Raw genomic sequence first — 24,347 nt, 5'->3', positions numbered from 1 at the left:
TGTGGTCTGTCATGCCAGCACAGGCAGATATAGAGAGTGGGAAATTCTCCATTCATTTTTTTTCTGTTGTGGAGAGTTGTGGCCTTCCTCTTTCAAATGCAGAAGTAGTAATATTTTGATTCATAAAAGATTGAGGCTCTCCAGTGGCCTGTATGAAAACTGGGCTTCAGAAAATAGCAGAGGTACCGAAATTAACCCATAAATGTCTGGTAGTTCATTACTGCTGAAAGCGTATTGATGATTTTCATATGAGTTGCAAATCTGTCCTTTGATGATCTTTTGGAAAAATTGCAGTGTTCCTCATCTCTTTATTGGCTACACTTGGATCATTTCTCCACGTCACAACTATAAAACTGGGATAGGGGGAAGGGGATTGGGGGTGGGAATTACATACATGTGATTATATTTAGCCCACCCACACAGAAAAGGGGGAGAAGAAAGACTATTTGTGCACCAGTGTTGTGTCCCTTTGTATGCTTAGCAAGGTCATGGCCAAGCCCTTTGTCTGCATGAGGTGGGAAATCCATGGCAACATGCTACTGATACTCTGGGGTACCTTCATCAAAGCACTTCATAGGCAGATCACTGGCATCCTTGCATTATCTTTTCATGGGCTTTCTCTAGCCTTACTATTGTCTACAAATAAGATAGCTTGTGCTTGACATGGAGTGTACCCCTGGATATCTCTCTCTCCTGCCCTGTTATCTGAGCCTGTCATAGGAGCTTACACTTCCATGTGTTTTAAGAAATTTTTCCTGATGAATATTTAGCAGTACAGCCAAAGGAGAGGATGTTTTTTTTTTCCTCTTTTTCCTTCCCCTCCCCCTTTCCCTTTCTTTTTCCTGTCCTTGCAGTTTTCTTTCCTACTGTATCTCTGCCCAGTACTGAATAAACTCCTGAACCTAGGAGGAATGGGCCCTTCTCTTCTTACTTCTGTTCATGGATCAAGTTTCATGATTGCACTGTGTTTTTTCTGAGCTCTGGATTGTGCTACTATCCTCTCTGTGTTGCTTCAGGAAGTGTTGCTGTTCTCTGTAGCAGAGCTTCACAACAAAACTTGCTATTCTCCCTTAAAGCTCCTGAACACTTTACTTTCTACTCCTTTTGATTTGCTACAGTTATGAATGAGGATTGGTGCTGTAAAATTCATGGACGTTTCTTTACAACTGGAAGTAGCTAGAAGAGATCCCTCTGATAGGCAAAAATGAAATTAAACTTCAGTTTGCAGCTGGCCATTATGTAGCAGCAATAGCATTGCTGTCATCTGGGTGCCTAGGGTATGTCTCTGTGGGCTTCTTCTGTATGAAGATTTTAAATAAATATGACAGGAGCCCAATACCCTTCTGTCAATTTTAATGTTGTACTCAGAGCAAGAATACACAAGAGAATCTGTCTCCTCTCTTGACAGTACAGGTTAATAACAGAAATGCCATGTTTGTTAATGGAGACTTTTTCCATAAATATGGAGGATGAAAATTAGAAAATTATTTGTCCTTTTGATAAATTAAGGACATTCACTTTACACATGCTCTTTTTGCTTTTTCTTTTTTGTGGTTACAGAATGAATGGGTAGGCATTTGATGTGAAAGGAGTGTGCAAACTTGTTTATTGGCCAAAAATTTAAATGTATCAGTTTATAAAATGTGATCTCAGAATCTAATGTAAAAGGAGGATTATATGTGAATACAAGCAGAAGCAATAAATACCTCAGACATTAATTTGGTTTCTTGTGTTCTTATTTTGAGGTTTCTTGTGTTCTTATTTTGAGCTTTTTGAGGTCACAGATATCTGATTGTTATTAAACCTCTAGTAATGCAATTGTTTGGGTTTTTTTCAGCTCCTGTTCAGAGAATAGATTTTCACTGAACCACAGCTTTTTGTTTCTGAGCAGCCTCAAATGCAGTCTGGCCTCACGACTTATCTGTACCTGCCATGAGTAGGTGCTCAGAGACTAAAAAGTGACAACAGATAGACACCCAAAATACATTATTGCTACTTCTAGAGTTGTTGAATTCTCTGACCTTTGCTATTCTATGTTTTGCAGCTCTCTTCTGAATAAAATATTCAAATAATACCTCTACTTTTCAGTTAAATAAAAACTTGAATATTTTTTGGGGGCTCAGTTTTTTAAGATTATGTGTATTGTAAGATACCAAACCAGAAGGTAGAGCCTTAATGGAATCTGAGACCTTTCTCAGACACATGCATTTCTGTCAATATGATTTCTACTCTGTCTCTCACGCTTTCATGATATGTTTTTCTGATGAAAGCAAGATAACCATCTGAATCCTTTCCTGTATCCTTTGACTTAGCAATCCCAGGGCGATATATTTTCTATCTTCTCTTTGAGTCTTTGATTTAAAAAAAGGGAAGAACTATGAGATCTAAATTGGTGCTGTTGTTCCTCTAAAGTATTTTTAAGACTTCATGTTGCAAATGTTTTCAGCTGTGTCTAAGATCATGTGAATTCAGAAGAGTTCAGCTGAATCAGGCAGTGCATCATCTTACACTCCAGCCTCCAGCAAAATTTGGTTGCTACAAGTTCCAAATTCCTGATATATTTACATGTGAAGTGATTATGCTGCAAGTTACAGAGATGTTTTCTCAGGAACCACTGACTTTGGAAATATATTATCCAAAGTCATCACATCATAGAAAATAAAGAATTTGCTGATTAACTTGCCACTGTTGCACAGTTAATATGTTGCTATTAAAAACAGCCACAAAAACTACTGATTTGGGATGAAGTCCTTGGGGGCTAAAAGGCTGTTAAGAGAAGAACAAAATCATTACCTCCCCTGTACCTTCTGCCAAAAAAGTACCATTGAAAAATTTCTAGTGGTTCTTGCTCCTGCAGATCTTGAGCTCCCTCTAACCACTTGCTTGTGTAATGAAAACTCAACAGGGATATGTTTTATACTGAACTCTTAAAATAGTCAGCATTCCACACATGTTTAACTCTGTCCCAGATATTGAGGAGTCTTAAAGGTGGGAGGGGAAACAAGAAAATGTAAAGGAATCAAGAGAAAAATAATAGAAAATACATTATTGTAGAAGAAATAGCTCCTATTTACAGAATGTTTCTTCCAAATAGGAAAATCTGAAAAGAATAAGCTGTGAGTCACACCACATTATGAAAAGTTATGAAAAATAGTGTTTACAAATTGGTTGTGTTATGATAGATGGTGTAGTTATTGTGACAATTGCTATTTTGACTTCTAATTGTTTGAAAATTTGATTGTGGTTGTGTATGTTTTCATTAATCGTAACACTGATGTACTGGGACTCCATTGAACTACATAAAAGCAAAAATTACCTGAATCATGAGAGATCTCTGCATTTGCATGTTAATAGGCTTTTATGAAGCATGTCCGACTCCATTAGTAAATAAAAAGCCATTAATGATTCTATGTCCAAACGTATACAGGATGACAGAAACAAGTTTTTGAAGCATACAGGGGAATGGTATTGTTATTTCTGCAAATCCAGCCAAAGCTGATACTTAGATAGGTACACTTTTTGAAGGTGAGTAGGGTAATGATTTCTTAAGTCAGTTCCCATTATTATATTGTCACTTGTTACAACATCCAGACAGTGGCCAAAGGTACTGCCACCAGGCAGTTATTTTGGAATAATTGTGTTCTTGCTGAGGACACCCTGCAGCTAGAAGGATAGAAACGTAGCTTTAGACAGTACTCTAGCCAGAACTGTCCCACCAGCTGGGGAATAAAGTAAAATGAGTAACTTTTAGTGTATCTTTGTTCTTTTCTGTTATGCTGTGCATGGAAATGACCTGTATAAAATACTAGCACAAACTAGCAGCATAAAGTACCACTACTACTGCTGCTGCTTAATAAATTTAGGCTAGGCTGAGATCGTGCATGAATGTTTTATTTTCATTCCTCAGAGAGGCTGATCTGTTTGTCCTGAAGAAGCAAAGATGTGCATCACATACAGAAAAAATAACCCTGCTCTGTATGGTAGAAGGTAGTCAGCTGCCATCCTGCAGGTGCTATGGTGCTTCTTTAAGGAAATGAAGTGCTTTTGCTGTTACTAAAGCCATTCAAACAAATAGAACACCGGAAAGTGGCAGATCTGAGAGATTGAACTAGAAAAGTAGCAGTCATTCTTCTTTGATTAACAGAAAAATCACTAGTGGTATTGACACTCAGGAGTTTGTAGTTGCTTTAAGATTTCTACACCCCATTGAAATGAATGGGTACTACTTTAGTACTGTATTCAGATTTAACAGCACATTGATCTGTTATCCATTTGAATTGTCATGGCTTCTATTATCACTTTACAAAGCTAGACATGTATTTCACACAGAGTGAAAGCTTAGTGTCTAAGAACTCCTCTTGACATCCTTCAGATTACAATGCTTTGAATCCCATTGTTATTGATTTCCTGAAGGTTATTTTCTGTGTATTTTCATAGCACCACGTCCCAGTCCCATTGACAGTGGAAGTTTTGCAGATGATTGTAGTAATATCTGATATTGACCTTCCAGATTAAACCCATAAGATTAATATGGAAGGAAGAAACAGCCTGTTCTGATAGTGTTCAGGTGACTGGATGTTTGTAGATAGAAAATGATGCTGCCTCTCCAACCACCACCTCTCAGCACAGGTATAGTAATGGTAGTAGAGGAATTTAGTGATTGCTCCCTCTCAGGTCAATGGAGGTCAGCTTCTCTGTGGAGAAATTATATTTAAACAAAGATGCACCTGTGTCTCAATCCCTTTGAGAGAACTTTATTCCTTGTCTTGTGTCACAGTAAAAACCTGTCTGGGGCTAAATGTCTGGACTAGGGGGTTTCTTGCTATTAAAAGTAAGCTGTTAAGTTAAAAACATTTCTTAATTCCAACTTCTGTTGCTCCTATGTGAGCTCTGAATATAAAATTGCATACTTAAAGAATGTTTTTTATGTCTGGATTACATGATTTATGGCTCCACTTGCCGCTGGAGAATAGGGAAAATTTTGTTGATAACTTTGGCAGGGTTTTAACTAAAGCAAGTTTTTGGCCAAGAACAGTCAGCTTACACAATCTTCAGATGGGATCTGATACTACCATAGTCTCTTCATGACCTTCCAACAACATCCTTTATCGTGTTCAGAGCTCCCCCAGGAGTGACCTATTGAAATGGACAAGAAATTCCTCATGGTCCCTTGTGCTATGGGCAGAGACATTTGTTTTGGAGAGCTTCACATAACAGTAAGGTGTGACTGTAGAATGGAAACCGTTCAGAATGCACAGTGTAAAATTGGGTTGAGAAGGCTTCTACTACAGTTACCTGCATATTTGACTTCATGTCTGCACTGGTTTTGGGGATAATAAAAAATTATACTGCAAATGCTCAAAGCAGCAGGAGAGTGAGAATTGCACATCTACTTAGTGATTAATACTGTGAAACACTGGAGAGCAAGATTCAGATTATGAACTCTTAACAGGAAAGGTTGGGAAATTTGGGGCCACTGCTGTGTGGCTCTGAGACAAACACAGGTTTACCTGGCCAGAAATGATAAGATTTTCACCTTCTCAGCTTCTGTCTTCTTGTGTTTTTCTCACTGCATTGACATCCTGTATTCCTAGTACAGCATCAAGCTGTTCTTCCAGTTGTATTCCATCTTTCTTCTACTGAGAGATGGAGGAGTACAACAGTACCACAACTGGCTACTACATCTCTGTAGCCAAGACACTGCAGTGCAGGCCCATGGTCATGATATTCTCAGCATGGAAGTGCATTGCTGTCATGGGAACATGCACAGGAATGCACTTCAGCACCTGACAAACACATTGAAGAATTGGTCTTCTCTCCCTTTTGAACCACAGTCTTTGATAATTTTGCAAATCCTTAAAGTCTACCCTATTTCATTCCTTATTTTAGAGTTTCCTTGGAGTGGTCTCACCGTTTAAGCATTACTTATTTTATATAAGCACTTACTTACTTTATGTCTACTTGAAGAAGAAATAGTTCTCTTTTTTTCCACAGTTAAGTAGTTACAGATTATTAGAAGTGGGCTAATGCTACAGTAGCTGTATGTGAAAAGTTGGCCATTGGTGTTCACTAGGAGCTAATGGAGATACTGCAATAACAGGATGGAACCTTTATAAATCAACCAGCAGTTGGAGAATTGCAGACTATTTCTAAATCCTCCGAGTCCATGGAAAAGGTGAAATACTTAAATCTTCATTTTGTGATCAGAAGGCATCATGAAAGAGAAATTTATTCTCTGATAGCAATATCATGTACAACAGTATAGATAAGAGATGGTGGATCTCTTTCTTAAATAATTTCCTATTATAGGTTATACATGAACTCAAACAAAAGATGAATGAGAGGCTGGTGAGATTAATCAGGCCATATGCTGCAATGCCTTAATAGTGAATGTAAGAATAATGAATGTCAATCAGTTGCTATTAAATGTAATGGCCAGTCATTTACCACCTCATTAAAAGATCAGACACACAATTTGCTTGTATGTGAATAGCAAAACAAATAGTAATTAAAATTTTCTGATAGGGCATTGCATTCTCTTGGGGTGTATCGGGGCCCAGCCTAAGACACAAGGATAGGAAAGTTGTATCCCAAAGTAACATCTGTAGGTATTTGTAAAAATTTTGTGTATATTTGTGTACGTACTGTGTTTCATCAAGATTTGTCATCAAGGCGAAGTACTGCTTTTTACTCATTTTAGTATTTGTTGCAGCACCTGGATGTTTTTGAGGTTGTTCCCTACTTCATGTACAGGCGACTCTGAGGTTCAACAGTGCCATCCTGTGGATGATCTTAAAGATCTGAAAGCTCTGGCAGATAAATGACCTCAACACAATAAATTATCGTAGAATATCAGGTACTCTGTGTCTCCATGCAATGAGCTAAAACATTCCCTCTGGTAGTCAGTCAGACTAATTATTACTTTTTTGTCCAGAAAATTAATAACCTAAACGTATTATAACCAAGAGGAAATTATTTCAAGCAAGCTGATGAGCCCGGTGTTTGTTGGTTTTATTCTATTGTTGAGTAGTGTGATTTTAATTATCTCAGTGTGGTTTTAATCATCTTGGTATTTATTTTTGCAGACAATGCCAAAGTCAAATGCATCTCTGTAAATTCAAATAAGCACCCCTGTAATGACATATCTGGACATCTTTAAAGAAGCATTAGATGGAAACTAAGACTAGCTAATGTTTCATAACCAGAAAATACAAATTCCCAAACAACCTTGTATATTAAGGTGAATGATTTGAACAACTGGGCACAATACTTTCAATTGGAGAAATAGAAGGGCAGGATTAAAGTTTTGTTAACTGAAAAGGAAATTCTGCTCAGAATAGTTGGGGAACCTGTTCATGGAGTGAATATCATACCAGTAAAAAGTAAAAACTCACAAAATTTGCTCTCATTAGGGAGCAGTTTGGGGATCAATGAGTAACTGCAGATCATAGTATTTCATACATGGCTTTCATTTTGCCTGCCTAAGTTAATTGTAAGCAATGTGAATGTTTTTTTTTTTGGAAATGAGCAGGGAAATAAAGGGCAAGCTGTTTAGTGGACAGTTCTGCTCATTTTTCATGTCCCTGCTGTTTTGGGGTGCTGGATGGGCAAGGGTATGCTGTCTGTGTCTTCCTTTTCCTGAAGGGTGGGAGTGGGAAGCTGGGTGCAGCTCCAGGTTCTGTGTTGTAATCTCTTTGGCTTGCAGGAAGGCTCTTTGCTTTCTCCGTCCCTATCACAGAAATTGCTCCTTTGCTTTCCACACCTATAGGCCAACTATGAGTCACAGTACATGCCATTGGATGGTTTGATTAAAACAAGGAAACACCAAGTCACAAACTCCAGCATTATTCTTGCATAGTTAAAAAAATGATGTAATTTGTGGTTCCAAAATCTTTTAAAAACATGTATTTATAGATTCTATATATCTGTTTGCCAGGCTTACTCAAAAGAGCAAAAAGTGGTCACCAGTGATAAGACATACCATTAATTCCCGTGAATATGAAAAGATAAATATGAATAATTCCCATTTTTTAATCATGAATGTGAATCATTCCATCTAGAAGATGAGTTTAATGCAGTTTTAATGATTTAACTTTTGTCTAACATATTTTGATAAAAAAAATCATCCAGTCTAACAAAAGTTTTGCATCTATGTACCTTTGTCCTTTTTAAAGTTGGCTAACCTTTCTGGAATGTTGACATAGTGGAAATTTTGAGACTGATGCCATATTTTGAGGAGGTTCTACATTTAATTCTATTTTAAATGTGTCTGCTATTAATAATTGTAAATGTAGTCTTCTGCAAGTCAGTGTCACTTTCTACTTACACTGAAGAAGGTAAATGAGAAAAATATTACCTACTCCTTTGTATGCTCTATGCTAAGAGTTCTTAGCTTGTCTCCTTATGTGAGTTCTTTGTGCTCTCTCAGCTATTTTTCCCATCTATTTTTCTGCTCTTGTTCTTCATTTACGGTGTTCCTGGTCTGAATACCATATTTTAATTGAGGTATACTGTGAGCTACTATTTTAACTACTGCTTTTTCTCGTTCTTTCTTTGTGTTGGTATGTTAGTTTGGTTTTTCTGATCACCAGTGTACATGGGCACTCACCTTCTGCACTATCTGGCTGCAGTGAGACCCATTTCCCATTTTAGGAGCTTTTATGTTTGTGTAGACAGGAACTATGTGTGGGGGTGTTTCCTGGTTTTGTCAGCTCTGAATGGAGCCTTTTGTTTTGGATTGCACTGTGAGCAGTGCTCACAGTCCTTCCTCCAGATTGGATCTGCTGTTCAAATTGTTGCTAGAAGCCAGCATTAAATCCAATCCATCCCATCAGGTGAGGGATGCAGTAGGCAATTTGGATGCACCAAACTCCAGAGTGGCTGCAGGTGTTCATCTCCCCCTCAATTTGCTCTGCTTTGTTCTGCATTTGGGACCACTCTGAAACAGCTGTGAATTTCTGTCATCTCTGTGTGCATGCATGCACAGCCTCTGCACATATGTGCACGTGTTCACTGCATTTATAGACAGAGATAGTTGACTGTAAATTTCCCTTTTGTATTAGAAAACTGATTTAATCTGATTCTCTGTTTTAATGGAGTTGGATAAATACTTATCTGTCCAATGTGTGTTGTGTGGCCTTTAGGAGATTTCACAGTAACTCCTCCTGTGTCACTGTGTTTGTCTTTATAGTATGCCTGTCACACTTCTATTCAACCAATCCCTCTAAGGTGAAGGCATAAGATTTTAGTATTATTAATGCCTCGTTTCATCTAGTTAATGATCTTTTCAAGTTATTTCATCTTCTTTGTGATTTACCTTCCATGTCAGATAAAGGTCTTATTTAAGCTAAGTATTATGGAATAATAGAAATCTATTCTATTTGAACAGTCAGGACAAATGAATCCAATAGAGAATCTGATGTTAAACAGGTGCAGCATTGCACATGTAAAATCGGGGTAAGTTCTCTGAACACTTAGATCTTAACAGATGTGTTCTTTTTTCTCCATATGTTATAACAAAATAAGGATCTGCTCTGAAAGTATTGACACAAACACTAACCAGTCTTGGCAAACACAAAACTGTGCTCCTTACACAGTATCAGCTGCGACTATTCATTAACTTTAAATAAATGTGTGCATTAAATAGCTGTAAAGCACATATATGTATAAATGAAATCAGGTTTCGTCAGAAAATAATTTTTGCTTTCTTGTTTACTGATGCCTAGAAAAAGGAATGCTGCAACTTCAAAACAACATCTGTCAAACCAATTTTCATCAGATTAAGTATATCCTCAGAACAACTATCACAGCTTACAAAATACTGGAAATGTAGGTTGTGCTTTGTATAAAACACCAGTAGAATTTAAAGCACTAAAAAGTGTTTTATAAATGGAGCAATAATAGCCTGTGCCTGTTCTCCATTTTTGTTTCTATTTTCAGGAATTTCTTGGGAAAGATAATGAGTGATGTTACAACACTGCAGTCCCAGTAGATATCTCAGAATGCAATTACAGAGTTATGGTCCTCGCAGCTAATCTGGGTCCACAAAAGCCCATGGTTTGGGAGTCTGGCAGTAGAGATTGAATTTATTATGACAAAGTTCATCTGTGGAAAGATTTCTCTCATTAGGAATGAAATTAAAGCATGAATCAGTGACTGATTATCCAGGCCTTTCTCTGATCTGTTGAATTCTTCATTAGTATAGATATGTGATTATATATGCTGTGGCGTGGTTCTGGTTCTATAGATCATCAAAGATAATGAATAATATTAATTTTTTTTAAGATTTTTTCTGAAACAATGTAATCTGGTAAAAATGCAAGGAATGCCAGTGGCATCACATAGGACATAAATAGCGATGCACTCTATCATGCTCATTTCTGGCCAGCTTTCGGTCTTTTTCCCTGCTACAGGATAATTAATACATGGAAATGAGCTTCCTATTAAGCTGGTATGTCTTCTGTAGGAACAAAGCATTTTTCCTGCATAATGAGTTAAATAGAGAGGTGAAGACTCATTACCATGTGCACCTACAGCTGATCACGGAAACTTGGGGCAGCCAAACAAATGCCAGGGTTTCTGCAAGATCTTTGTGAATGGAGGGTAGAGGCACTTGAGCTGGAAGCTGGGTCAGCATTCCCATTAGTTCTTCCAGTTAAAAGCTGGAAATCTAGTGTGGAGCAAGGGGAGTCCAGTCAAAAATCCATGGGGATGACAAACAAGGGGAAAAGTCAAGGAGAAAACTATTCCAGCTGCATCTGGGAGTAGATACCTTTTGCAACTCTGTTTTCCTGTTAGGTTGTTCTCTGTGTGTCAGCACTATCTTAGAATGTGCCATGTGAACTTTGAGGTGTTTTGGTGCTTACCACACACCTGTGGGAGAGCCCTAATCAGTGTCCTGTTTCCAAGGCAGTGAACTAAAGACGTCACAGAGACCACTACATACAAACAAGGCTGAATATGTTAAGTTGTGATAGTGTTCAAGATAAATGCTTTGTGTCTGAAAAATAGAGTTTTGATTAAGAAAATGGTACTGCTGACTTTTGTCTTTATAAAGATGTTCTAGCTGCTTCTGAAGTACTACCTGAAGCATAAACCGCAGATTAGATTTTAGCTGACCTGAAAATGACAATGATCTTTACAGGATCTTCAGGCTAATTCCTGAGGCAAAACAACATACAATTAAATTAAAATAAGTACAGAAATCTGCCAAATATTCTAACTCTATCCAGCTCTATCATGTACTTGGGAGATTTAACACTTGCAAGTTTGGGTCCTGTGAATATTAATAGCATGACATTTCAACATGAGACCAGGGTTTCTAAGCAGATTTTTGCAATTTGCAGTAGTAAAAGATATGTTCAAAATGACCATTATGGAAGAGATTCCTTATGGTTTTCATTTTTGACCAAAGCCATGGAGCATTGCACTTGTTTTTAAAGCAAGAATTATGAACCACACAGCGGGTAATACAGTGCGGTAGTTGGTGAACAGCTCGTGTCACATTCAGCAAATACAGGCTCTGTTGGGGAAATGTTGATTGGAATTTCATGCATCATCCAAGCATAATGAACATTGAAATGTCATATTAAGAATATTTTTAAAAATCCATCTGATTTGAATTTTTCACTGTCCAGTATTGTTAATAATACAATGTCAAGCAAAAAAACAGTGTTCTCTGAGTGCAACTAAAGCCAGACTCCATGTAAAGTTGAAGAATAAATTGCCATACTTTTTTTTTCATTTACTGTTCATTTACTTTATTATGCCATGGTGTAAGTGTGTGAACTGTACCTTGAGCCACTGCAGTACATCTGTATTTTCTCAGTCAGAGTCTCGTGCAGACTGTAACATCCTAATTGGCTCAGTATAATTAGAATGAAATGGAAGTGTTTTGCTATTGATCTTTGCTTGTTATTAGTTTGTACTGACAGAAAATTGGATTGAAAAAGTCTAATATGTCTACTAAAATGTTATTTCTCATTGCAGGAAATATCACTATTATTCTTCCATAGAAGTATTTTAGAGCAGAACTCTCTTCCTTTGTCCTTTTTTCTAACCTTGTCTTTCTCTTTCTGATTTTTTAAAAATTTCTAGGAGGGATGCTGAGCCTTGTTAAATAACCAGGCTGTTCATAGACTGAGTAGCAACACCATGATTTAAACAGTGCTCAGGCAATATTTATGTGTTCAGTATAACAAGTCTAATACTGTGCTGCTTGTTATCTTAACTTCACATAACATCATGTTAATAAATTTTTACAGGCTGTGTAGTTGTAAATGCATCATAGTAATCACTATCATTCCTCTAATTTATAATTGGATTTGTGTTTTGTGTTGTTCCAGCCTCGTGAGCTGTAACATCTCAGGGTAGAACCTTTCTTGTGGTCCAGGTTAATGGACCTGCTCTGAGTCCTCAGGAACTGATGTTCCCAGGGGGAGGGACATCTTCATCTCCCCACTGTGCTCCCCTCAGTGGCTCAGGCTACATGGTTTTCTTACAGGAGAATTAACCCTATTGTGGAGATTTTCTGGAGCTCCAGGTCCCAGCCCTTCTGCAGATTCCATGCAGATGTGTGGTTTTACTTGCCCGGAGGCACTAAGGTTGCTGATTGTCTGTAATTCAGATGCTGGCAGTGTCAGCAGGGTGGTCAGTTGGAAGTGGCTGTGCTGTGGCCTCCAGGTAGAGGTGGTCAGTTGAGGAGATCAGTGACCCAGGGAAACCAGTGGCTCATGCTGACCAAGCTACAGAGAACTCTGGCTGTGGAGAGTCTATTCCTGTTGGTGTGGATGGAGGGTCTGCAAATGAGAAACCAGAAAGCTTTGCTTTATGTTTTTTAATATTTGTTTGATTACAGACACATTTTCTTGTAATAGAGTAGACTACCTGCTTGAAAATCTGTGATTTAAAGTACAGTGTGTTGCCCTTTCTAAGACTCAGAATCCTCATTCATTTGATTGACAGATGTAAACTTGAAATTTATTTCATTCTCTAACACAGCAGTGACTTTAGTCCAGCTACAGTTTTCATTGTGCAGTAAAAATGCACTAAGCCTAAAGTACTGCTGGCAGTTTATGTATAAAATTTCAGGATTAAGAAACCAATGCAAATAAAGACTCAGCTTTAAGAAGCAGTATTGTTGGACTAGTCTCTTACTGCTGTCACAATCAATGTGAAGCAATAGCAGCCAAAACCTAAAGTAAACCTAAAGGTATGGTTTCGGCTGCAGTAAGTACTACTGAGGCAATAGTCATTGGAAGAGGAAATTTGTCTTGTCTATTTGAAACATTAATCAATTAATCAGTTTCCAAAAATGCCAGCTTTTTTTTTTTTTTTTTCATTGTATGTGTGATTTCCTTTTAATTTTTGCCTTCTAAATAATTGATACAAATAATCTCTCTTATTTTTTTCAGCCCACCTAAGTCAGCGGTGTTCATCTCTGGTGTCATTGCTAGGGTAAGATTATCAGTAAATTTCTCTCAGTCATTGCGAAATTACTGTTAGCTTTTCAGAATTACCTCAAATCAGAGCAAAATTAATTTTTTCATACCCCTTCCTCTTCTGTGAGAGGAGGCTTTGTGTTTTCTATATTCATGTAAGGCCCTTTGAGCATTCTTTCTGTATCTGTGTGAAATTGAAATTATTCATTGAAATAATATCCACCGTTTTTCTTTGTATTTTAGCACTTTAAGTTTATTGGATCATCTTTTTATATCTAAGCTAGATATTACTGTATTCATTTCCTTTGGAGGTGGCTGCATATTAAACTGCTGCTGTAGCTCGTTCTGTGATGAGGAGCAACCCTCCTGCCTGTAAGGTTATATGCTTGAAAATAGTATGTTTCAGCTGCCTTGAGGTATTTGGGATTCAGGGTGTTATTCCCTGGACTTTAAGAGCAGGCAGGACCTGTAAATCCTTAGTATTAACTAGCCATTAATCATGTGATCAGTAATTTGTGCATTGTGGCAGGGTTTTTGTCATGGCTTTATGTGGTGGTTACCTTACATCACTGGGGCTTGTAGTGTGGTTTACTGTAAGATGCTGTGCTTGTGTGATCCCATAGGTGGAACGAGTGAGCTGATGCCATTTTCCTTAGCCCATAAGAAATGGGCAATTGGCAGCATCAGGGGAGAGAAGGCAGAAATTGTCGAGTGTGAGGAGAGCAAGATTTTTGAACACTGGAAGCAAGTTGGAGTAGAGAAAAAAAAATAAAATATAAAATATAACAAGTTAACATCAAGGTGAAATTTCTTACAATTCTTCTTAAGGTGTCCCGAACAAAACAGTGTTATGTTGTTGCCCTGTGAGCCAGTGGAATGCCCAGAGTTTCTGGCATATGTTTGTCCCACTTTCTGAAGGGGGAAGTTGTGGTGCTGTTGTCCCCTTGTCACTGAGCACTAATAGTATTTTGTTTTCTGTCGCTTTTTGAAAACCTCATGGGACTGACCCTAGAAATAGCAATGGTGAATAGGTGACATATGGGTTACACTTGGACTGAGACTGCCCAGCAGCAGCACCTGAGAGCTTACACTGGCAGACCTGGTTAAAAGAGCATGTTAAACTTAAAAGCCAGCCATCCCTAAGATTTGAATCATAGGTAGTTTTAGATCCTGATTTCTTCCTAAAGAACTGGTATTATTCAGCCTGGAAAAGAGAAGGCTTTGGGGTGTCTCAACTATATCGCTCAGGATGGATTCCTGAGCAACCTGGTCTAGTGGAGGGTGTCCCTGCCTATGGCATTGATGTTGGAACTGGATGATCTTTAATGTTCCATCCAACCCAGGCCATTTTACAATTCTGATTCTGACAGTAGTCTTTCTGTGCAGGTATTTTTCATGCTGCCTTAACTTACTTTTAAAATAGTCTGTTCTTTCTAGTGGCTTTTTGGAAACCAAACACATCTAAGGATAGAAATATTTTGATTTTTTTTCCCCTAGGGTCACATTAAGATACCTGAGATTATTGGATAGTGTGTGTAACTTGAAGAAGTAAAGCTTGCATAAGAAAAATTTTGAAGTTGACTAAAAAGAATAAGAAAATAGAATCTGTGCAGGGGGACTCCAAAGTAACATGTAACACTCTTTTCTATCTGATTTTCACATTTTTTAGAATTTACATCAATTTGAACTGGAAAGTGCACTTTTAAGATTCCTTAAACTTTTCCTTCTGTGTTCTTCAAACAGGGTGATAGAGACTTCCCGCCAGCTGCAGCTCAGGTGGCTCATCAGAAACCACATCCTTCTGTGGAAAAGCTTCCTCACCCACAACATGTCAAACAGCACATCCACCAGCCTCGCAAATGAGCTCCCTGTCAGGATCACTGCCAACCTGCTCTCAGTGAATGTTTTCAGGAGAAGACAAAAACCCTTTAGTATTCACACTGCCAAATCTGTAAAATTGACATCTAAAATAATACACTGTTTCTTTTGCTTTAATTCTCAAGGGTTAATAAGAATGAAGACATTGTTCAGTTGTTATCCCAGATGGAAAATTCTGTATTGAGTATTTGCTGATCAGGGGTGCTTTTTCTATGATTTTCTTATTGCCAAGCTAAAAACTTCAGTATGAATAATACGATTAATGAGCTTAAAATTTGTACTTTTAGTTGTGGGCTCACAATAGCAGATAGTTGATGTAGTTTTTATGCTAAGCCAGTAAGGAAGAACAGTCCTTTTGTACTGGTACCTTTACTGTCTGGAGGGAGTTTGTTGGGTGTGTTGGGACAGAAGTCAGTGGATGCCTTGATTATGTAGAACCCTTGCAGCCTTCAGTATCCTACACTGCTACAACCCAGTGCCCTCTGGATTCAACCAGGGAGCTGATGGTAGGGCCCCCATACATTCTCAAGTGGGTAGAGATCCAATTAAATCTTCTTTACACTCCTTTGCACTCACACAGTCTTGCTGAGATTTTTCGCTCTTGTTGTCTGTGGGAATGAAGAGGAGAGAGAAATCAGAATTGTAAGAACACTGCTGTAGACGACTAATTTGTAATCTCATGGGTCTCACTGGGGGCTGTGTTTTTGAGGTGATGGTTTCATATTCCAATAACAAGCTGAAGGAGTTCATGACCCTCTGTACTGAACGTAAAGTAAGTTGGTAAAAAATCCTTTTTAATTTAGAATTTGAGATCACCTTCTGAAATTAAGAGGTACCATTAGTAAATATGTTTATGATCCAATCTCTTTTGTACATCTTTTTTTTCCCTAGTCTTCTTATTCTGAAATACAGTTGTGATGTGAGGGAGTAAAAGGAAAATTTTTCCAAATAAAGCAATAATTTTAATTTTACCAGATAATTAAATAATTTGGTTTGTTAGTTAAAAATCACTTAGCTCTATCATTTTCCTTCCGTAACTCACCTCTGTAAAAACCAGGAAAAACATTTTATACATGCTACCTATTTTAAAGTGTTCTTCTGTTTTTGGCTGACTATAAATACAATACCACCTTTGGTAGCCTCAGGGTTTATAAAGTTTCTAATGAGGTCAAAAAAGTGGGAGCTAATGTTGCAGCCATTCACCTGGCAAATCAGTGACCTTTTAGGCTCACCTGGGGCTTTACCAGTTCATTTATGGTTAAAAAACAGTGAGGAAAGTTTAAAAATTATTATTTTTGAAAATTCTGCAGAGTTAATAATTATTTCCTGAGTAGCTGATTTAAAACAACAGCAAGAAAATAATGGGTAATATGGCCCTTCTCACAAGTGGAACAACGCACTTCATGTGAGTGCGAGGGACCTGACATTTCCATCTCTTTGTAGGCTTGAAATGGAAATGATGTTTTCCAGATTATATTCATGTGTCTCTGTTGAGGCAGGACGGGAATGGAAGAACAGTCAGAAAACTAGATAAAGTGAGTTCCAACTGATTTATTTCATTGCTCTTTTATAGAGAGCATTGTGCAGACTAATTTCATTGGTCTTAAAGTAAAAACATCTCAAACCATTGGTGCTCAGTGAATGATGCACGGTGGCAGAACATACCTATAAACAATATGAACAAGAGAGATAGAGAGTTATTTACATTCCTTTGCAAGTCTTTCCCAGGCCCAGCCTGGCAGAAACCTCTCTTTTTCTCTCTGACTGAACTGAGAATACCCATAATGCATGGAGATACTTATTCTAAACCCGAGGAAGGATGTACAATCTACATATGCAGTCCTTATTTTCAATTTGATTAGAAACCATACTTGCCTTAAGGAATGAGTGTTGTTTGTAAGAATTATTCTCTATTAGAATACACGTCACTTTTCAAATCTGCTTTCTCTTTCTGATGTTGGGGCAGCAGAGGCGTTATTTGTATCTGCTTATCAGCATACAAGTGATTCACACCTGAGCAACTCATTCATAAGGTAGTATTGGGAGCCTCTTAGAATCTCTGTCGGAGATGATTTGCTGGCAGGAATGTTTGCAGGCACGGGACAGGAGGCAGATGGTGGTGCATCCATGGCTGTCCGTGTGCTGTGTCAGCAATGGAGCAGATTATCACAGTCGCTTCTGGTACCTGCTGGCCTGAGAGGGAGCTGGGTGGGATTCAGCTTTGCCTCGTGCTGTGCCTGAAGGAGTATCTAGAGCCTGGTGTTGTCAGTGGTGGTGCAGTCAGGAGTGTCAGCAGAGCTTAGGTATGGCGTCATTGACCAAAGGGAAGAGTTTTTCAGGATAAGCTGGATCACTCTTGGCTCCACTGGCTGCAGTGGAAAACTAACCCTCAATGTGGAGGCACACGGTGAGGTGGGGGCTGGGTACCTCTGCTTCATGTCTTGTAATAGGTAGAAGTGGTTTTGAAAGCCACACTACATCTCCATTCTGACAGTAAAAGTTAGGAGCATGGATGCTTTCAAATTATAAACTACTGCTCCTGGTTGTTAATGCGATATATACAGCATATATAGACAATACCTGATTTTTGTCTTTGATTACTTAGATAGATATGTATGTTTTCACAATGAGATATGGCTCTTAAGATAGCTTTAGTGGCTTTTAGAGGGCAGAAATTCATATATTATTAGAAAATGTCTCTGTATGAAAGCTATGTATTGTTGGGAGGTATCCATGTTTATACACAGATGTCCTTACCAAAGCATTGCCTTTTCCAAAATAATCGTAAGTGGTGAACTGGATTTCTTACTGATGGTTATTGATACTTTTAAAGTATGTTGCAATAGCATATTAGCACAGGAGATGTTCAGATGTTACCTTGAAATAGCTGCAAAAGAAATTTGCTGTAATTGTCAATGTGGCAATAATGCAACAATAAAGCATGAAGTTTATATTGGGCTCTTTTTTCTCTGTAAGTGCAATGTAAATCAGCAGGGTGCAGTTTTGTGGCATGTATGGGATTTTATTACGAATTGCTGCATGACTAATCAACATTTTATAGATAGTGAAATTTATTATGAAGTTTTATGACACAGTGGATGAGCTGTTTTGAATAGTCCAGTCTCATGCAAAATAAAAAGTAGATGCTACCAGCTAGAATGGGAGTTGCTGTTTTCCACTATGAAATTGGAGATGCTTGCTTAGCCCCTGTGAAGCTAGAGAATCTAACCCTGGTAATAAACCAGGATGGTAAAGAAAACTAAATGTAACATTTTCCATTACTTTGCAAGTTCTAGTCTTTCAGAAAAAGCAAGTATTGTAATCAGAAGAGGTGGCAAGCTTTTCATAAAGCTGCAGTTTACACAATGCATGCTGTAACATAAGTAATTTGCTGAAGAATATGGAGAAATTGCCGCAGTGTTTCTGGGCCCTTTTTGATAGTTTGGACATCCCGTGTTCAGTGCATGTGTACTGTGTATATAATGCAGCAAATGTGTGTGATACAGTGCAGAGGTGATAGCTACTGCCCTGGGACTATTGAAGCATTACGTCCTTAGACACTGCACTCACATGACGATAGAACGGTTTAGTTGGAAAAGACCCTTCAAGTCATTGAGTCCAAGCATTAGCCCAGTACTGCCAAGTCCACCACTAAACCATGTCCCCAAGAGCCACATCCATACATACTTTAAATACCTCCAGATGTGATGACTTAACCAGTTCCCTGGACAGCCTATTCTAAAGCTTGACAACCAATTTGATGGAGAAAGTTTTCCTCATACCCAATATAAACCTCCCCTGGCACAACTGAAGCCATTTTCTCTTATGTTAGCACATGTGACTTTGGAGAAGAGACCAACCCCACCTTGCTACAACCTCCTTACAGGCAGATGGGTCTGTACAGAGCAATAGGGTCTCCTCTCAGCCTCCTTTTCATGCTACGTTATTCAAAAGATACCTTCTTTCATTAAAATTCTGGAAAAATATATGTGCACGATGTCAGGCATGCTGTTGATTGCATTGTCCATTGTAACTCTAAATTTCAGGGCCTTGTTACCAGCAGTATTGCAAATGTTATTAGTAATTAGGAATTATTTACTTCTATATCAACAGTATGATCTACTCTTTTGTCACTGAATGCCTTGAAACAGAAGTCTTGTACTTTTTTCCACAGTAATGTGATCATTGTATGCTTTTGGCTATTTAATGAAAATACTCAAAGAAGTTTTCTATACAAAGGTGAAGGGAATGAACAGACATAGGTTTTTATCCCTTTAGAATAACTTGATTCTGGATACTCGCCATCTTCATGGGAGAGGGAGGTGTGGGCTTTATAAGACACTTCTTGTGTCCACTTCAGATTTGGGTATATTAAATTTAGAATTATATTAAAGTCTAGGCTAATGCCTTAAGATGCTTGATTAATACAAATAATTGCATTTTAGAAAATGTGGGGATATCAGTATAGGTAAAATTTCCTTTCCAACAGGGAGATATGTTGCTGTTCAGAGGCTGCAATTATGTAAAGAATTAAGACAAATCTCTGTTTTAATTTAAATTCTTTGCCCACAAACCTCTCACAAGGTAAAGACATTTAAATATAGCTGGTTACAGCTAACATTATCTGCTATATAAGGACGCAGATCATAGTGACTGGCTGGCTCAAGAAGAAACTGAGTCAAGTCTACAGCAGTAAATCATGGGATTTCTTCAGCAGATGGGTAAAATGAATCAGCATTGTAGCTGTAATCTTTGGTAAGTGCTGTGTATTATTCTGTTATATAAAATTACTAAAGGTAGTTTCTTAAGAAGATGGAGATTTGTATTTTGCTTGTTCCTGTGTTTTTGAGTCTCCTTCAAGAATGTGCCTTTATTGATTTTCTTCATCCCCCATCAGAGAAAAGGCTCCACCTGGTGTATACTATTTCTTGAATCATAAAATGGAAGCACTAGCATTCAGATATGAGGCCTGAGAAGAGAGGTGGAGTGTATTGTATTTGACAAAGCACTGTGTGAACAAATAAGCAATTTCTAGTGCAATGACTGTTTTCCTTCCCTTCAGAATGCTCATCAGAGGTGAGAAAAAGAATATGATACCCCTTTTGGGGAATGTAATTTTTTGCAAAACAGAGAAAGCTGTCAATGACAAAACTGAATTTAAGTATACTAAAGCCATGGCAAGCGTAGGTCTTGCAAGTGACCTTGAAAGAAGCCCTGTAACATAATCTCTGTTGTCCAGCTTACACTGGAGGTATTTTTAGAAAACGTGACTGTCTGGCATTCTATAGGTCACTCAGAGCTTTAGAAAAAGAAAAGCATTAGTAATCCATGGTGATTTTAAGGATTATGAAATTGGTTAGCTGCTGATGACACTGCAGCTCGCATCAGCGTCAGTAAGGTAATGTGTTGTGTTACCTTCCGTGTAGTCTCACATTGCCCTGACTAAAGCTGGTTCAGCATAATGGTTTTTATCCTCCTTTCTGGCAGAGAAGCAAGGGGCAGGTTATGCAGATGTGTACAGTGGGTTCTTTGGAGCCATGTGTGGTAGCTGCTCAGGTGCCAGTGGGTATCTGGTACCATGTTGGATAGTGACATCACTTTGTTACACACAGAGGAGCAAGTGAACTGGAGACCACAGTAGTCAGATCACAGTTTACAAATCACAGAATGCTCTGAGTTGGAAGGGACTCATAAGGATCCAGTGAGTCCAATTCTTAAGTGAATGGGCCCCTAGGGGGATTGGACCCACAACCCTGGTGTTACTAGCACCATGCTCTGGCCAGCTGAGTTATCTCAGGGTCACAATGGAACCCACTTGGCTTCATTTCTAAACCAGAAGTGGCTTTTAAAATAGGAAACAGTGGAGTTAGCTAAAATGAAAAGCAAGATTTAGCAACTTATTTCTATATGCTGGTAGCAGCTGAAATGACAAATGTCATGTTTCAGATGTGACTGAAAACACATATTCAATGCTTTTTGGAGTAAAATTGCACCACGTGTGGCAGTGTTTGCATCTGAAGGAAGAGAGGCATCACCTTTTTCCTTGTTTTATGCTTACATGTGCGCCTAATGTTTTTAACCCAAAACTTCACTTGGCATTTAAAAAAAAAAAAAAAAAAGCCTTATTTCTAAGTCTTATTTCTAAGATGAAATGTACACCTCATCTTAAGCTATATTTATTTTTTCAAATGGTATCTCTGAAGAACAAAAAGGTCATCTGGCTTTGTCTCTTGAAAACCACCAGACTGGGGCACATGCCAGTGGAATGTCGCACACTTGATTTTAGTTTCTGGTATATTTAAATCAGCAGTGAACAGGAGCTGTGATTTGAGAAGTAAAGCCTTAAATATTAAAAGTAGAACAGTACATGGATCAGCACAGAAGTGGATTCAGTTGTGCTCGGTAAAGCTGTTGTTAGAGGATGGTAAGAGAAAAGCAGCAGAGCTGTCATACTGTTTCAGAACTGTACACTGGCCATTTCTTACGCTGCTTGGTGACCTCAATTTCCCATGCCTAATTACATACTGAGAGGACAATTCTTTGATTTGTAAATCTGCATGTCCTTGAGTCTTTTTGCATGGAAGAGGCCTTTGGCTGAGGGAAATCTGCAAATGCAAATACATTATAATAAATTCTGGTTCTTCTAACCTGCAAGGGTAAGCATAAAGAAATATATGTTATCTCTCTTCACTGCAAATGACAGCATGTATGTGGCTATAGGATGTAGACCTAAGACATACTCTAGTTGAACTGAGACCTAATTAATATCCGTGTGTGTGTGAGTGTATGTCCCTACAATGAGAGAACAGTCAGTTTTAAAGACTAGGATGTAAGATTTCATTCATTCCAGAGGTATTAAGCAATGGGAGATCAGATTCTTTGGAACATGCATTTTGGGTGAACACCTTTAGCATCCTTTTTGCAGGTAGCTAGTGTCACATCTGATTTTCTAATAAAAAAGACCTACATCAGAAGCTAATTCCTTACCTAATTCCTTCCCTCTGGACAAGAGATAATGAATAGCAAATGCAAGAATTCTCCTTTTAGGGCCTGATTTATTACTCAGAACATAATAAACATTAACCTGCTGCTGATGTGACAGTTGTGACAGCTGGAGGTGTTTGGAATGAAAGGCTGAAGCCTTAAATAAGCCTGTCAACTGAGCTTGTGTTTGTGGAGTTCTGCAGAGGGATGCCAGTGTTACAGGGCTGTGTCCCATCTTCAGTTCTGCAGCTTGGTCACTGCTAAGCCACCTTTTAAACATTGATTTCTGGGCTTTTTCCTGACTCACAAATGTGAAGTTATGAAGCTCTGGCTTCAGGGCATGAAATGAAATTTGTCATGCAAAATATGACCCTATATCATTGTATAGGCTCCATGATTTCAAAAATAGGGAACTGGAATTCAACAGAGCTTCTTGGAAGAAGCACAGGTCTGTGCAGTGCTCCTTGCTGGAACAGCAAGGTTAGAAGAAAAGATTATATGAGTGAGAATATGAGTTCTTTTGAAAACAATTGAACAAAATGCTTCAGAGTAAATTAGGTTATGAGATATAAGGGGAGGGGGAGGGGGGTGAATCACTGTTTTAGCACACAGGTGTACATGTACATCTAAATATATACATGTTGTATAATTCAGTATATCTGATTTTAATAATCAAGGGGGAAAGATCCTAATTTTTCATTTATTAGTAAACAAGTGTACAGTCTGTTTCAGCAGAAACAAGCATAAACCAACCAGAGCCCCTTTTTGAGGAATGATATAAACATTATATATAAATGTATATTTTAAAAATTATATCCTTCGTTTATTTACAAGAGCAGTCCCAGTGTTACTGCTCTGCAGTTTCTCTTTTACTTATTTGTTGCTTTGCCTCTAATTAAGCAAGATTGCAAAACAATTGGCAAGATATCAGCTCAGCTTGCAGGTGCTATTGAAATGCTTTCAATAGAATCAAAAAAGAACGTCACTCTTGTTTTATTTTTGTTTATGTTCTGAAAATTCAAATACTTCTGTGGCAGAGATTATAGAGTGAAAAGATTAAAGCACAGCACTTGAGGGAAGAAGGGCTGTACCAATTACCCTGTGAAACAATTCTAAACAGCATTAGTGACCCAGTACTAGTGTTCTGAAAGGTGGCTGAGTAAAGATGGCACCTTCATATTCATTTTGAGCACTCAATTTTGATAGCTGAGCATTTGTACTCAAGGTAAAATGCTAGGGCCAATGTAAATGGAGAGCATCACTTTGAAAGCACTATAGTTCTAATAGGTAATACAAGCTACCAGGGATGAATATGAGTCCTGTATATTTTTTCAGCCATATTTGCTGGCATTAATAACCATAGAGCTGAAGACTTTTTGCCTCTCATTAGCTATGCAGCAGAAGCTCTTCAAGTGTAAAAGGAGAGGTGAATTTGTTTTTATTCTGCAAACTTAACAGAAATGCTTCTTTAAGTGGAACTTTGAATTCCTGTGTGCCTGGAGTCAGCAAGAGGCAGTGGTGTCTCACATCCTCTGTCATCTGCTGGCCTCTGATTCCCCACTGCTGCCACTCTCAAGGACAACACTTCATGACCCGGCTCCTGCCTGTGCCTTGCAAAGCCACAGATTAACTTTGATGTAGCCACAGGTAATGTTTTGTGGTGTGCTAGACTGATTAGAGGTGGGAATTTATTGGGGAGGTGACTAAAAGAAGTGGCTGGGAGAGCATCCAGGGGAGAGGACTGTCTTGGTTTGACAAACCAGGACAAGGACTCAAGCTGAAGTTGTATCTTCACTCCCTAAAACTGCCAGTGGATGCTGAGCATCAGATGGGACTGTTCTGTAGATTCACTGAGGGACGGTTTAGCTGATGAACAGAATTTGGGGAAGATATTAATGAAAATCAGTGGTGTGAGGCTACAGCAACTGAGTTGTTTTAGCCTTGATATTTTTGAGAGGAGAAAGCTAGAGCCTTTTTAGAAATGCACCTTGGAAATGTTGATGCCTTGGAGCATCAACAAGGCTAAAAGTTGTTATAAAGTATTAG

General features: G+C 38.3%; 1 protein-coding gene across 1 annotated transcript in view; it reads left to right on the top strand.

Annotated features, from left to right (window-relative positions):
- DAP (death associated protein) overlaps positions 1–15,819 on the top strand; it is a 56,868-nt gene extending 41,049 nt beyond the window's left edge. Inside the window, exons 3-4 of the mRNA XM_021538416.3 lie at positions 13,413–13,455; positions 15,183–15,819. Coding sequence (XP_021394091.1) covers positions 13,413–13,455; positions 15,183–15,302 — 163 coding nt within the window. The 3' untranslated portion in view covers positions 15,303–15,819. The remainder of the gene's footprint in view (positions 1–13,412; positions 13,456–15,182) is intronic.
- The last annotated feature ends 8,528 nt before the right edge of the window (positions 15,820–24,347 follow it).

Source organism: Lonchura striata, chromosome 1 (assembly GCF_046129695.1).
Source record: "Lonchura striata isolate bLonStr1 chromosome 1, bLonStr1.mat, whole genome shotgun sequence".
Lineage (NCBI taxonomy): Eukaryota > Metazoa > Chordata > Aves > Passeriformes > Estrildidae > Lonchura > Lonchura striata.
This window is presented reverse-complemented; position numbering and strand designations above follow the sequence as displayed.